Source organism: Talaromyces amestolkiae (genome assembly GCF_001896365.1).
Source record: "Talaromyces amestolkiae strain CIB chromosome Unknown scaffold1.1, whole genome shotgun sequence".
NCBI lineage: Eukaryota > Fungi > Ascomycota > Eurotiomycetes > Eurotiales > Trichocomaceae > Talaromyces > Talaromyces amestolkiae.
The window spans coordinates 3,536,484-3,548,563 of record NW_024468037.1 but is presented as its reverse complement, the minus strand read 5'-3'; the positions used below and the strand labels follow the sequence as shown (position 1 = coordinate 3,548,563).

General features: G+C 45.7%; 5 protein-coding genes across 5 annotated transcripts; 2 read left to right on the top strand and 3 right to left on the bottom strand.

The window, feature by feature from the left end:
* Window positions 1-698: 698 nt before the first annotated feature.
* On the top strand, window positions 699-1,941 carry BHQ10_001169 (uncharacterized protein; the record flags this gene model as incomplete). Its single annotated transcript, XM_040873175.1, has 5 exons — window positions 699-781; window positions 841-1,035; window positions 1,103-1,196; window positions 1,269-1,576; window positions 1,668-1,941. 5 exons carry the CDS (start codon window positions 699-701, stop codon window positions 1,939-1,941), a joined length of 954 nt encoding a protein of 317 aa, XP_040729674.1.
* Window positions 1,942-2,168: 227 nt separating this feature from the next.
* Window positions 2,169-2,812, bottom strand: BHQ10_001168 (uncharacterized protein; the record flags this gene model as incomplete). Its single annotated transcript, XM_040873174.1, has 2 exons — window positions 2,169-2,239; window positions 2,338-2,812. 2 exons carry the CDS (start codon window positions 2,810-2,812, stop codon window positions 2,169-2,171), a joined length of 546 nt encoding a protein of 181 aa, XP_040729673.1.
* A 2,022-nt stretch (window positions 2,813-4,834) lies between these two features.
* On the bottom strand, window positions 4,835-5,795 carry BHQ10_001167 (uncharacterized protein; the record flags this gene model as incomplete). The annotated part of the gene is made up of 2 exons (XM_040873173.1): window positions 4,835-5,713; window positions 5,763-5,795. The coding sequence occupies 2 exons, from the start codon at window positions 5,793-5,795 to the stop codon at window positions 4,835-4,837; spliced, it is 912 nt and encodes a 303-aa protein (XP_040729672.1).
* A 2,400-nt stretch (window positions 5,796-8,195) lies between these two features.
* BHQ10_001166 (uncharacterized protein) lies at window positions 8,196-8,951 on the bottom strand (the record flags this gene model as incomplete). The annotated part of the gene is made up of 2 exons (XM_040873172.1): window positions 8,196-8,747; window positions 8,799-8,951. The coding sequence occupies 2 exons, from the start codon at window positions 8,949-8,951 to the stop codon at window positions 8,196-8,198; spliced, it is 705 nt and encodes a 234-aa protein (XP_040729671.1).
* A 637-nt stretch (window positions 8,952-9,588) lies between these two features.
* BHQ10_001165 (uncharacterized protein) lies at window positions 9,589-11,939 on the top strand (the record flags this gene model as incomplete). The annotated part of the gene is made up of 4 exons (XM_040873171.1): window positions 9,589-9,657; window positions 9,858-11,353; window positions 11,406-11,685; window positions 11,739-11,939. The coding sequence occupies 4 exons, from the start codon at window positions 9,589-9,591 to the stop codon at window positions 11,937-11,939; spliced, it is 2,046 nt and encodes a 681-aa protein (XP_040729670.1).
* Between the last annotated feature and the right edge of the window lie 141 nt (window positions 11,940-12,080).

Below are 12,080 nucleotides of genomic sequence, written 5' to 3'. Positions count from 1 at the left end.
CATTAACCTAGACCGAGAAAAGGCATGAAAGAACGCCGCAGCCCTTCTCGCAAACCCCCACCGAGTGGTCTACTCCGACGCCTCGGGACATGACAACCACTTGGGGGTAGCGGCAGTAGTCTTAGACCGCAACCAGAATATCAATGTTAGTTCATTATTAGGCTAAGCTGTACAGATTATAACTTAATGACTCTACTACTGACTCCTAAATATTATACTCTCTTCAAAACATGCTGCGCTGATCCCTTTACTCTGACTGTCTCAGCCCACATGGAGCAGCTAATCACGATCTTGCACGACTACGGAGTATCTAAGGGTAATCGAACGATTTTATAGGACTACGAGGCGGATCTTTCAGATGTTGCTCTGTCGAGAATGCGCTATGTGTAGAGACATTTGCGGACGCTGTCGGACGCTAGCGGACAACGGTGGATTTGATCCGACGCGATAGACGAAGTGCGGAAACTGGACTGAATGATAATGGTACCGTTGAGCGACTGGGTTGCAGTCGTGGTACAGATATGAGCGACATTTCCGGTTAGAACCTTGGAATAATAGGTATAAATACCGAGCCATGGGTCTTTGACACCTACGTTTCCAGCAATACCAGAGCATACATGAAATATAATTTCTTTTTGATCCAATCTGTGGAAGTTTGCTCATAGCACTCGATATTGATCTCGTACAAACAGCAAGCCATGGTTAACAATGTCTTTTCTGTGGATTCATTGCCAGACCTAACTGGCAAACTGTACGTCGTCACAGGCGGAAATGCCGGCATGTTCGTACTCCATTGCTGCTAACCCAAGTATAGCGAAGAGTTCGTTAACAAATCAACAGAGGAAAAACAACTGTCGCTGGTCTAGCTAGCCGTGGGGCAAGGGTTTATATGGGTTCGAGGAGCGCAGAGAGAGCTGAGAATGCCATCACAGATATTAAACGAGAGCTTGGAAATCCACAAGCTGACATCGTTTTCTTGAGGCTCGACCTTACTGATTTTAAGTCTGTTGTCGAGGCAACTCGGGAGCTGAGACGGTATGTCTTCCAATCTATAACTCGGGACATGATCTGTAGAAGTGACAAACATACTGACTTCTTTTAGCAAAGAGACTGCTCTACATGGACTTATAAATAATGCCGGTATTATGGGTGTGCCATTTTCACGAACGAAAGATGGGTACGAAATCCAATTTCAGGTATTGTCGACGTTATTATATACACATGGCCCCTGCTTTCGTTACGAAACTAATGATCGCTGATTTATATAGACAAACTACCTCTCCCACTGGCTCTTCACCTATCATCTCCTCCCACTACTGGAATCGACAGCTTTGTCGCAGCCAGGGACCGCGCGTATCGTAAATGTCACATCGGATGGCCACGAGAGATTCACGTTGAAGGAAGCAATCCGGCTGGACGATCCAAACTTGGAGTCTGAGTCTGCAATGGTCAGATACGGACATTCAAAACTGGCAAATATCCTACATACGAGGCAGTTGAACGCCGTGTATGGGCCGAAGGGGAAGAAATCATCTGGTATAATAGTAGCTGCAGTCCATCCAGGGCATATTGACACGTAAGTCGTCACTACCATTCCTTTCCTCGTTTCCGTTCACTGTTGTTTTATAGGTAAACATGAGGACGGACTGGTAGCTGATACTTGACAGAAATCTTAACAAACAGGCTACCGGCATGGCACCAGCCGCTGTTTTACGTATAATGACCCCAATCATGAGATGCACCGGAATCCTAGATCACGAGGCCAAAGGGGCGGTATCGTCACTATTTGCGATTGCAGACCTGAACTTCACTGAATCTGGTGCTTACGTTGTTCCATACGCTAAAACTGGAAAACCGAGCCAGAAGGCTCAAGATGACCAGTTGGCAGAGAGACTTTGGGAGTGGACTTTCGAATTGTTTCAGGAAAGGGGCTATTTGTAGTCTGCTTGGATGACGGTTGCTTTTAGTTAATTGGTGTCTAAATAGTTTGTCGGGCTGATGGACGATGGTTTTCATATAACCTGAAGAATATAATTCAATCTGGCCTCCATTTCATTCTTTGTCAACGACCACTGAGTAATCGGTGAGATGGGTTGCACAAGTAACTAGGGAAAAAAGCTCGTATACTGCAGCATGTAACCATTTCTAGCAGGTTTTGACAAGAGGCATCAAGGAAGTGATTCCCCTGGCATGGCATGAGGCCGGAATTCATCACCATTCAGAATCGAGAGGTACCTATCTGCTGGTATTTTAGCCGCATGCATGGCAATGTGCTGAAATAATAGTCCAAAGACAACAATCTTAGAATTATGAATAAGAGGGGGCGGGCTACCATACCCGCAACAGCCCATGTACCAGCAATGGCTTGCAGAGTGAGGATAATCTCATTCACCTCATGCAGCAGTTCAGGCTTGTTCACCTCGCGGTAGTACCAGAAGTGGTACTTTGCAGCCTCGTACAGACAATTAATGACTAGTGGGCTTGTACCGGCATTGCCGACTCCCCCGGCCCTTATTCCACGAGCAAAGCTAGAGACAGCGGTGCACACTACTCTAACGCCTTCCAATGCAATTTTCTGCATTTCGAGCTGCTCTGGAATGCCGACACCGCTCAGGTGGTCAAAATCTGCGCAGGTGTGCATATCGTAAAGAAGCATTTGGGCACTATACACAACACCGACTGCTGGGTGTAAAGATTTGTCACAAATCAGAATGCTGTTATTATCACGTTGCGAGCTCTTTAGAGTCAATCCTGTTGCAAATGAATTCAGAAGATGGTGAAGGCGGATGCCTTCCTTGTACCAAAACTGCATATCGGATGGCTGTTCATTGATATGGCGAAGAACCCGAGAAAGAAGGTCAGAGGCTTGACAGAGTCGTGCGAACGATGATATTGCGTGCGATGCATCTCCCGAAACAGCAAGTGATGGGCTCACGCTCGGTTCCTGGTACTGTCAGATTGTGGTATTCGACAAGTAGTCGATGGTGTTTGTACCCCTTGATCCCACGTACTGTCTGTCGTGGGTAGCATATCCTCAGGGTGAGCGTCGTCACACGAGAAGGGTCGATCGATTAAGCCAATTGTAACGTATCTATGGACTTACAATCAGAGACATGTAATATCACTTTTAAGATAAGTTGAATGGTCGGTCACCTGTCGAGAATTATGACCCCCCACCAGACACGACGGAGCTCCTCAACTTCCACCCAGGACCCTACATCGGGTATTAGAACAATTCCGACAGAACAGGACGTCCCTGATGTCATATTTTAAAAGTGCGAAAGGAGAACTCAGCGTTGTCTTGATCTGAGATCATCTGCTGACCTGAACTTGGAAACATTTGAGGCGCCTTTTGTCGGCGATGAATCCCAAGAGCGTGCCCAAGTCTGGCACAGAGAGCGGCAGATAAATATGCCGCAGGATATACGCCGCTTCCAACCTCCCAATAACCGATAAGTAGGGCTGCCTGCAAGACTCGTGGAGTTATGATTCCTAGAGATTCGACGAATGAATAGCAGCGCTTCACTCGAGCGTACAGTTCTCCGGTTCCTGACATACCCTGAGAAGCCGTAGTAGATAGAAGATGAATGACCAACATAAGTAAAACAAGAGCAGGATCTATGTTCTCCCCTTCGAGTGATGACTCGTGCAGACATAGCCGGTAAGTCCTTATTTTGGATACTAGCCCGTACAATCTCTAAGCAATAGTTTTGATTCACACGGAATGGTTGGAGTGGTGGCACGCGTACAAACTGGGAAAAATGGATGAACCATCGTAAAGTACCGATCTAAGTGGTCGCTGAAGCTGCCAGGCCCCGAGTTGACAGCAACCCCGAATTCCGAAGGTATTCGGGCTTGACGAATGGTCATTGAGAGACCACGATTGCGGAACAGCCATGTATCAAGGAAGAAGAGTGTTGATAATGGATCATGGGAAACCCCCTGGTAGCTCGAAATCAGTATGGTCCTACGGCTTCTCGTTCCGTAGAACGATTCAAGATGCTCTAAGCGACTGGTAGTAACACACGCACATTATTTGACAGCGAGCGCGTTGTCAAATCGAAATTAATTCCAAATGTCTCCGATGGGTACTCGCAATGCCTGTCCTTGGTCAAGCAGCGATTACATTGAGGTATTTGGCGGCTACACTTTCGCTTTTGTGTATAACACTGGACGCACGCTTGTTTTGCCAGTCTTCTCTGGCCGTCACTATTGACAGACATTTCGGTCCCTGGCCGAGAATCTGCGACTTCGTCATTCCATTTCGTCCATTTTGTGACTAAAATGTTGTTGTTGGGATAACTTACTATCCTCCTTGTCACAGAGGGTTGCTGGTCGTCGGTTTAGTTGAGGAGTCACCCCTCGTGATGATCGGTAGTTTGGGTACCGGTTTACCGCTTACTATGCTTCACCGCCTGTCGGTCGTCATCACCTGCCGCCCGATTTCTCAAAACTATACCTACTTTTCAAATCCGAATCGCTTTATAAATATAGATGTAATTAATAATCTTTGTCCTGGTGAAAGCGGGGCTGTTTAGTGTCCAGTCCGTTCGGGGATGGCGTCGAGACCGGCTGTCTATCTATAATATGAGCGTCTATCACTGTTTTAATTCAACTTCTTTTTATCTCCTCTTTTTCCTTATTACTTTGTTTCTGCTGCGGGTCTCTGGTGGGCCATAATGCTGAAATGCGCTCGAACAGAAGAATGATTTTCACTTTAAGAATGAATTGACTTATTGGGTATTGCCGTTGAACAGAAACATCTCTACATGATGCCGTAGTAGACAGCGCAGCCATGAAACCTCCCGTTCTCTTTGATATAGGGCGCGAACAGTTATTGCCCCTTCTCGCGAAGCTTGCCGGCCAGGATACTCTCCAATTCTTCGTCTCCCAACATTGGAAGATCAACTAAGTTATTATCCACTGTAGAATATGCAGAGTTGAATTTGCCACTGAGGAGCGTGGCCTTGAGCAATGCCATAATAGACAGGAAATCACCAGGGTTTTTCGTAGCTAAATCCAGAGATTCCTGAAACTTGGTTTCGGCGTCCAAGTGCGTCTCTTGCCACTGACGTCCAGGTGAACAGTGCTTTTTCACGATGGAAACTATTTGTGCCTGTGTTATAATAGCTTGATGAACGAAAATGTTTTGATTCTTAGTTTCCGTCGATGCTTTTAGTGCACCCACAACGGCCTTTCCCACGCCGTCGAGGGTAGTTACGCTAAATGGATGTTCTCCCTTGTCAAAGTATTCGACAGATGAATTAGGGAGGTCCAGCAGGAACGGCACATCCAAGAGAAGATCGAAGAAGCCACCAACTGACAAAATCGTGTACTCGATTTCGCCCTTCTCGGCCTTCTCCTTTACATAATCTTGGATTTGGACTAAAGCAAAGTTTGTTGGAAGGTGACGAGCTGCAGGATCGGTTGTGATCGAGCCCCAATCGGACGGGATGTAGCGCTTGACTCCAGCTTTGATGCAAGCGTCGATAATAACCTTCTGCCCGAGAATCCCAGCACTTCCAATGGTGGCAACCGCAGCATCTTGGTTTTGTAAAGCGCTGGCTAAGCTCTCAATGGAAGTGTAATCTACCGCGGAGACCGACACCCCGGCAGGGAGTGTACCGACAGAAGAAGGGTTGCGGCTCAGAACCGTGACTTCAAAGCCATTTTTCGACAGTTGCTCGAGGACAGCAGTGCCCAATATGCCTTTCTGTGAGGATGTATTAGAAAAAGCCAGCTTTACTCCTGGGAGTACTTACGCCAATGAGTGCGACTTTTCGAATAGGTGACATCGTGTTGCTTAGATGAAAGAATATCAAGAAACAGTTATTAAGCTATAGCCATTTTCAATGTGACGAAGGTTGACTTAATATAGTAACTACCTGTGTCTATTCCTATGTTATTGTGAAATAATTATTAAGCGCGGCCGCTTTTTGCTCCCGAGCTGTACGGCCATGATCCGGTCAGAAATTCCAGTAAGTAAGTTGCTTTGGCATGAAATACTAAAGGATAATTAGATATTGTGCGCGTCAGTTGGCAAGCCAATCATGGTATCCTATAGCAAACTGCGGAAACTCGAGTTCCCCCTGGCCGAAGTTACAATTACTTCGGATGCAAGTAGATGCCAACTTAGCTCACCCTGAACAACAGATTCCGAAGATTATATCAGCAATTTGAGCAGTTGAGTTATGGTTACATTGTTAGCAGAGGCTGCGGAAGCAATAGAATCCGTTCATTGTCACCACTATTCATGATTCTCTTTCAGTGATTACCAAGCAGTGCCAGATGACAAATATGCCCCTAGATAGCTTCGTTAATAGGTCATAATTATTGAATACCGCCTTTCTCAATCACACTCAAAAATTCTCAATCATGCAGCCCAGAGAAACTTAGCCAAACACCACATCCCTCACCTTCCTTGCTATATTCATGGCTGTCATTACAATTCATATCATTTCAGACTTCTCCTGTCCAGTGGGTAGAATTCATTCACTTCCTTTGGCTGAGCAGTCATTCCGAAGGTGCTTATTAACAGTATTACAGTTCTGTTTCGTCGGCAAAAGAAAATTAGAGCAAGCCATTGATCTGTGGAAAAAGACACATGGCGAAAGTTCTGACCCTTTCTCTATCACATGGCGAGCGTACTATCTTCATCCAGACGCTGCACCTAGCGAGACCACCACAACGAACCTCATCAGGCAGAAAATTGGCATGCAAGACATTACTTCAGTAGTAAAGCATATGGAGCAACTGGGAAAGGCTAGTGGGATTAAGTTCAAAGTTGGTGGAATGACTGGAAGCACCACAGATGCACACAGATTGGTATATCTGGCTCAAACGAAACTCTCGAATCCAGATATTTCCAATGCATTGGTAGAAGGGCTTTTTCACTGGCACCACGAGCTGGCACAGGACATTAGTTCTCCTGCTACCCTGCGAAAGATTGCTGTAGATGCAGGGCTGAATGCGGGAGACGTGGACGCTTGGTTGAAATCCGACATTGCTAGGACGGATGTAGACCGAGAGTTCGCTGAGGCACAGCGTCAGGGTATCTTTGGTGTCCCTGTATTCATCATTCAGGGGCGACATATTGTGCGAGGTGCACAAGATGTTCCGGCCTTCCTAGATGTGTTTGCAAAAGCTAGAAACGATTTCTCTATTAACTGTGACGAGAATACGTTACCAGACCTTTTTGAGGAATAGAACGTCTATATATCTGAATGTCAAATACCTCAACGACTACCAAGCTGTCACATTATATCCCGTCTAATTAGCACGGATGTGATCATGGCAATCTGATGTACCGCATACATGATATTACTTGACCAAATTTCGATTTTAGGCCATCGTTTCCTTTAGATAAAACCGAATCATCTAACACATCACAGCGGTAGTGAAATGTAGATTGAGAAGGTTTGATTCCTTCCAAAGAACCTGTATTTGTGTATTATGAAGTCACTTTAGAAAGCTAATTGCTCTTATTACTCGTATATAGACCTATGCCATTTAGGACTCTTCGGACTCTCCACTTGGCGGAATTGTTGGCTTTCTGCGTTCAGATACATACCGTACTATCGACTTCAAATAGATTCCCAATCTTGGATACTGAAATTTTAAATGCTCTTCTTGCAAGAAATTTGGGTAGAGATTCGTGTTCAATGTTGGTTCGCCACAGGTGACCCTTCATTTTTCAGACTACCAGTCAAGTAATAACACGTAACCTCCAAGAGGTTTTATTATCATTGCTGTTGGCAAATGCGCAGTCGAAACACCATGATGTAACTTGATTCAATCATCAAACACAATCAAACACTTCAGTCCGCTTTTGGTAGCTTACAAGATATGATACCGTAATTTTCATTTAACCCAGAAATATGGTGGTTCTGTATGAATTATACGCAGAAATATACGAAGATCGAGGAGATCACTTCAAAGAGCGACTTCATAAACAGAATCAAGTCGTATCAACACCGCCCGCAGAAAAAGCTGAGGTGTTACAAGTACGAAAGTAGGATGCCATTGTACAGCCTAATGCTAGGACCTAAGTTGAAGCTAGCGAAAGAATTTGTCCAATTCATCTCCGTTAAAGTTGAATATAACTGGAGTTTTGTCTGAGATTACACACATATCCACTTCCTGGTATACAGCACAAAATAAAGCAAAAACCCCCTGCCCCAATGTTTGGTGGTCACCTAATTGTGCAGGTTACTAACAGCCGGCATTTGGTGCGCCCATTTGGCGTTTGGGTCCAAAGACGTATCGACCAGCCACTTGGCCAAAATACTTCTGTTGACTCCAGATGTGAAACCTGGTCCTGCGACAGGTCCTGCATAAGCCTCCCCTTTGGTCCGGTCCTCAGACCACGCAGCTGGCTCACTCGTACCAGAGAGCCACCCTAGGCGATATACTGTCCACTCGATCGACGGATCATTGACCGACTCGAAGTATTCTTGGATAGCCATCACATTTTGGTACGCGCTGTTTACGATCMCCCGAATGAGGCCAGCCATAAGGGCACGCGTGATAGATTTCTTGTCATCGCGGCGATAGATTGCGGTTGTTCCGAGAGCTACCAGGCGGTGTACGCCATGTTGCTTCATCAAAGGGACGATTATTCGATAGATATCGGCGAAAGTATCCCGTGGTAGGCGCTCGGCACTAGGTCCGAGTAAAGATATTATGGCGCGAGATTTAGAAATTGCTTTAGACAATTCCTCGCTGTTGGTCATATCCCCCTTCGTAATCTGCACAATAAGAAGTTAGACGATTCTGGCAGTTGGGCTCCCATGACATACCTCGAGCAGTGCGTTATCAGACAGGTCTTTTGGAATTTTGCTGGGATTTCGACAAAAAGCCAATGCTGGAACATTTCGAGAGAGAAGCTCTCTTAACACACAAATCCCAGTAGGCCCAGTAGCGCCGAGGACTAGGACTTTCTTGCGATCCATGACTGTCAGTCGTGCTCCCAATTGACCAGAAATATAGAATCTTGGCTCAATGCGAATCGAGAATCCGAATGTTTTATTCTGTATAATAATCTATCTTGGAAAGAAATATCTGGCATAGGCTGCCTTACATAATATATAAGAATTCCGTATCTGGCCTACGTTGACTTTCCATTTTATTGCGGATGCAAAATGCATCCGCAAAGTAAGTTAATGGTCAGCAGCAATTGGTAAGCGGCCCGGCAAATGAGCGGTTCGGAAAGCTTTGCATTCGGATATTGATTTATAATATTACCATACGCCAAAATACCACCAATTCGGAGAATCACCCTTCAAAGTCAGCCTAGATTAAGAGAAGAGTAAGATTAGTTATTCTAATTTCCACACTTGTATCATTTCAATTGATCCTAGAAACGCAAAAATTACACACTCCTCATTACCATAGTAAGCTGACGAGCACGCTTGGCACATTCACTTACCCTTACTATATGACTCTCGGCATCCCTCGTAGTGCAACAGAAGCCTGAACGCTAAGCTGAATTTCAGACCTGAGGTACGTATCGTACTCAGGAGTCTGCTCTCAAGGTCGAAATAACACCGGCTACTAGCAAACATTTCTCTACCCTGCCAACTTGATTGGATGGAGCTTACATCTGCTAGCGAAGGTCACCTGGGGTCGAAGAGCCATATCAAGAAGAGAATTGAAAACGTAAGTTTCCAACTGGTCCCAAGTCCATCATCTGAAGCATCTAGGCGTGCCAACCGTGCAAGACGAGAAAGAGGCGATGCGATGGGAATCTGCCAAGTTGTTCTGCTTGTCGGAAGCAGGGGCTGTCTTGTATATATTTGCAAGCAAGGAAGCGGGGTAGGGGTAAAGTGTGAGTTAACATGATAATGTGAATGCTCTAGATTGGTCTAAATCTTCTAAACAGGAATGCATCTGTCCAAAACCTAGAGAGGAAGATTGCGAGTCTGGAAAATTCCCTTTTTCGCTCCGGGCTCATACAAGATCAAGGTAGCTCCGGACCATCTTATGCTTCGGATCACCGCTCAGATGAGATTGCCACAAAGACACTCGGCTCGACCTCAGAATTTGGATTTGGCGATGTAAGACCATTAGTGAATACATACGGGCGATCTAGTACACCTCCGCCGCATACTGAGGAATGCTTGACTAGTTGGAATGTTGGGCAGGCCTATGAAAAAAGTATCTCGGGATCGGATTTACCCACGCTGAAATCCTCGATTGGAACAAACAGTGAGATATCAGCCGTTCGAGAGAAGTTCTTTGCATCGCTCCCAGGCGAAAACACAGCGAGACGGCTCCGTGACCAGATTCGCCGTGGCCCGTTCATAAGTTCTATATTCACGGATCTCCCTCCAAAGGCCCACCTTGAATCACTGTTCGAGCTATCCTTTAACAATATCAACTGCCAGTGGCCATTATTCGACCCTTCTATTCTGATACCGCTCCTAGATGAGCAATACGCAAGTGATAGCTCCTCAATTCACAAAATCCCTGCACGCTGGGCTCTATTGAACTCTGCCATAGCAATTGCAATCCAGTCCAGGGCAGCAGAGGATTCATATAGTGACATGACAGATCTATCATGGCATTTCTTCAAAAATTCGTTCAGCGTATTCCCAGCAATTGTTTCTCGCGGTACAGATATTCTGGCCCTGGAGGCGCTTCTTTCAATGGCGCTGTTCATGCAAGGTTCAAGTGACGCGCGCACAACCTCACTTTTAATATCTGACGCTGCGAGGCTGTCCACAACTCTTGGTTTTCATAAAAGCTCTTTCTACGTGGGTATGGAGCCTATCACAGCCGAGCGACACAAGCGTGCGTTCTGGATTGCATATATACTCGACAAAGATATCTCCATCAAAACTGGAATGCCTTCCGCTTATAACGACGATGATATTAGTCTTGGATATACAAGTTCTGATTGCCTCGGTTGTCCCGGAAAGATTGTTGTCTCAGAAATACGTGTGGAAGCTACTGTCTTTCGACTGCGAGCCCAGCTAGCTGTGATTGAATCAGCCATTCAGAACCAGTTGTATTCCGAAAAGACCACTACGTGCGGTGCAGAAAGGTGTTTACAAGCAGTCGCGGAGCTGGATTACCGGCTTGGGGACTGGAAAGGACAAGTGCCTTCAAATATACAGCCAGGCCACATCAATTGGTCGACTGTACGTCCGCTTAGGGAACCTATCCTTTCGTTACATTTTGTCTACTATCGCGCTATGAGTGCAGTTCACAGTTTCGCAATGCACCTCATGCCTGTTAACGACGTCAAGTTCCTTTCACAATCCATTTCTTCAGACTCCATTCATGCGACTATGGCTCACGAATCAATACAACTTCTGCAGTTACTACCACTCCAAGCACCTGGAGATCTCTGGTATGTACGTAATTCATGGGTATCGATTAATACTAAATATAATGGTTTGCAGGCAGACTCTGTTCCATCCTCTGTCTGCATTTATTGCGCTAGTAGGAATTGTGCTTAAGCACCCCACTGATGTGCGAGCACGATCTCACTTAAGACACATTAGTGATTTTGTGAAGCTTCTGGTCAATGTCGAAAAATGTGGAGTGCTTCACGTTGAGCCCATGCTGCATCTGTGCATCCAACTTGAGAAGCTTGCGTTCGAAACAGTCACAGCAGAGACAAATGTCCCTCAGTCAACCGAATCCTCAATGGGTAGCCAAAAATTACATGCAAAGGCTCAAGTAAATCCAAAGGACATCTGTTGTGAAGGGAATTCACGCTTACTACTTGACAGAGGCTTACCTCACACGAGGCGTTTTACGGCAACCACCTGCAACTTGCACATGGCCTGATTGGCAACATGCCCGCTTTACAGGCTATTGCTGCTGATGTCTTCTATGATATGCTTCCTGCTGGAGCAAGGTCGAGTGCAGCTGCGGGTATTCTTGCACCTGTATTGCTAAACCCCGAAACTTACCAATTTGCCTTTACATAAGTATATACACTACGGAATGAGCCGGAAAAATCAACAGTCTTATTTCCTCGGTGAACCGAACGATCAGTGAAATTTTTAAGAGACAAGCGACACCAGAATATAGATCATACAAATAGCGGCAAATAGTGGTTTGTTATAAGA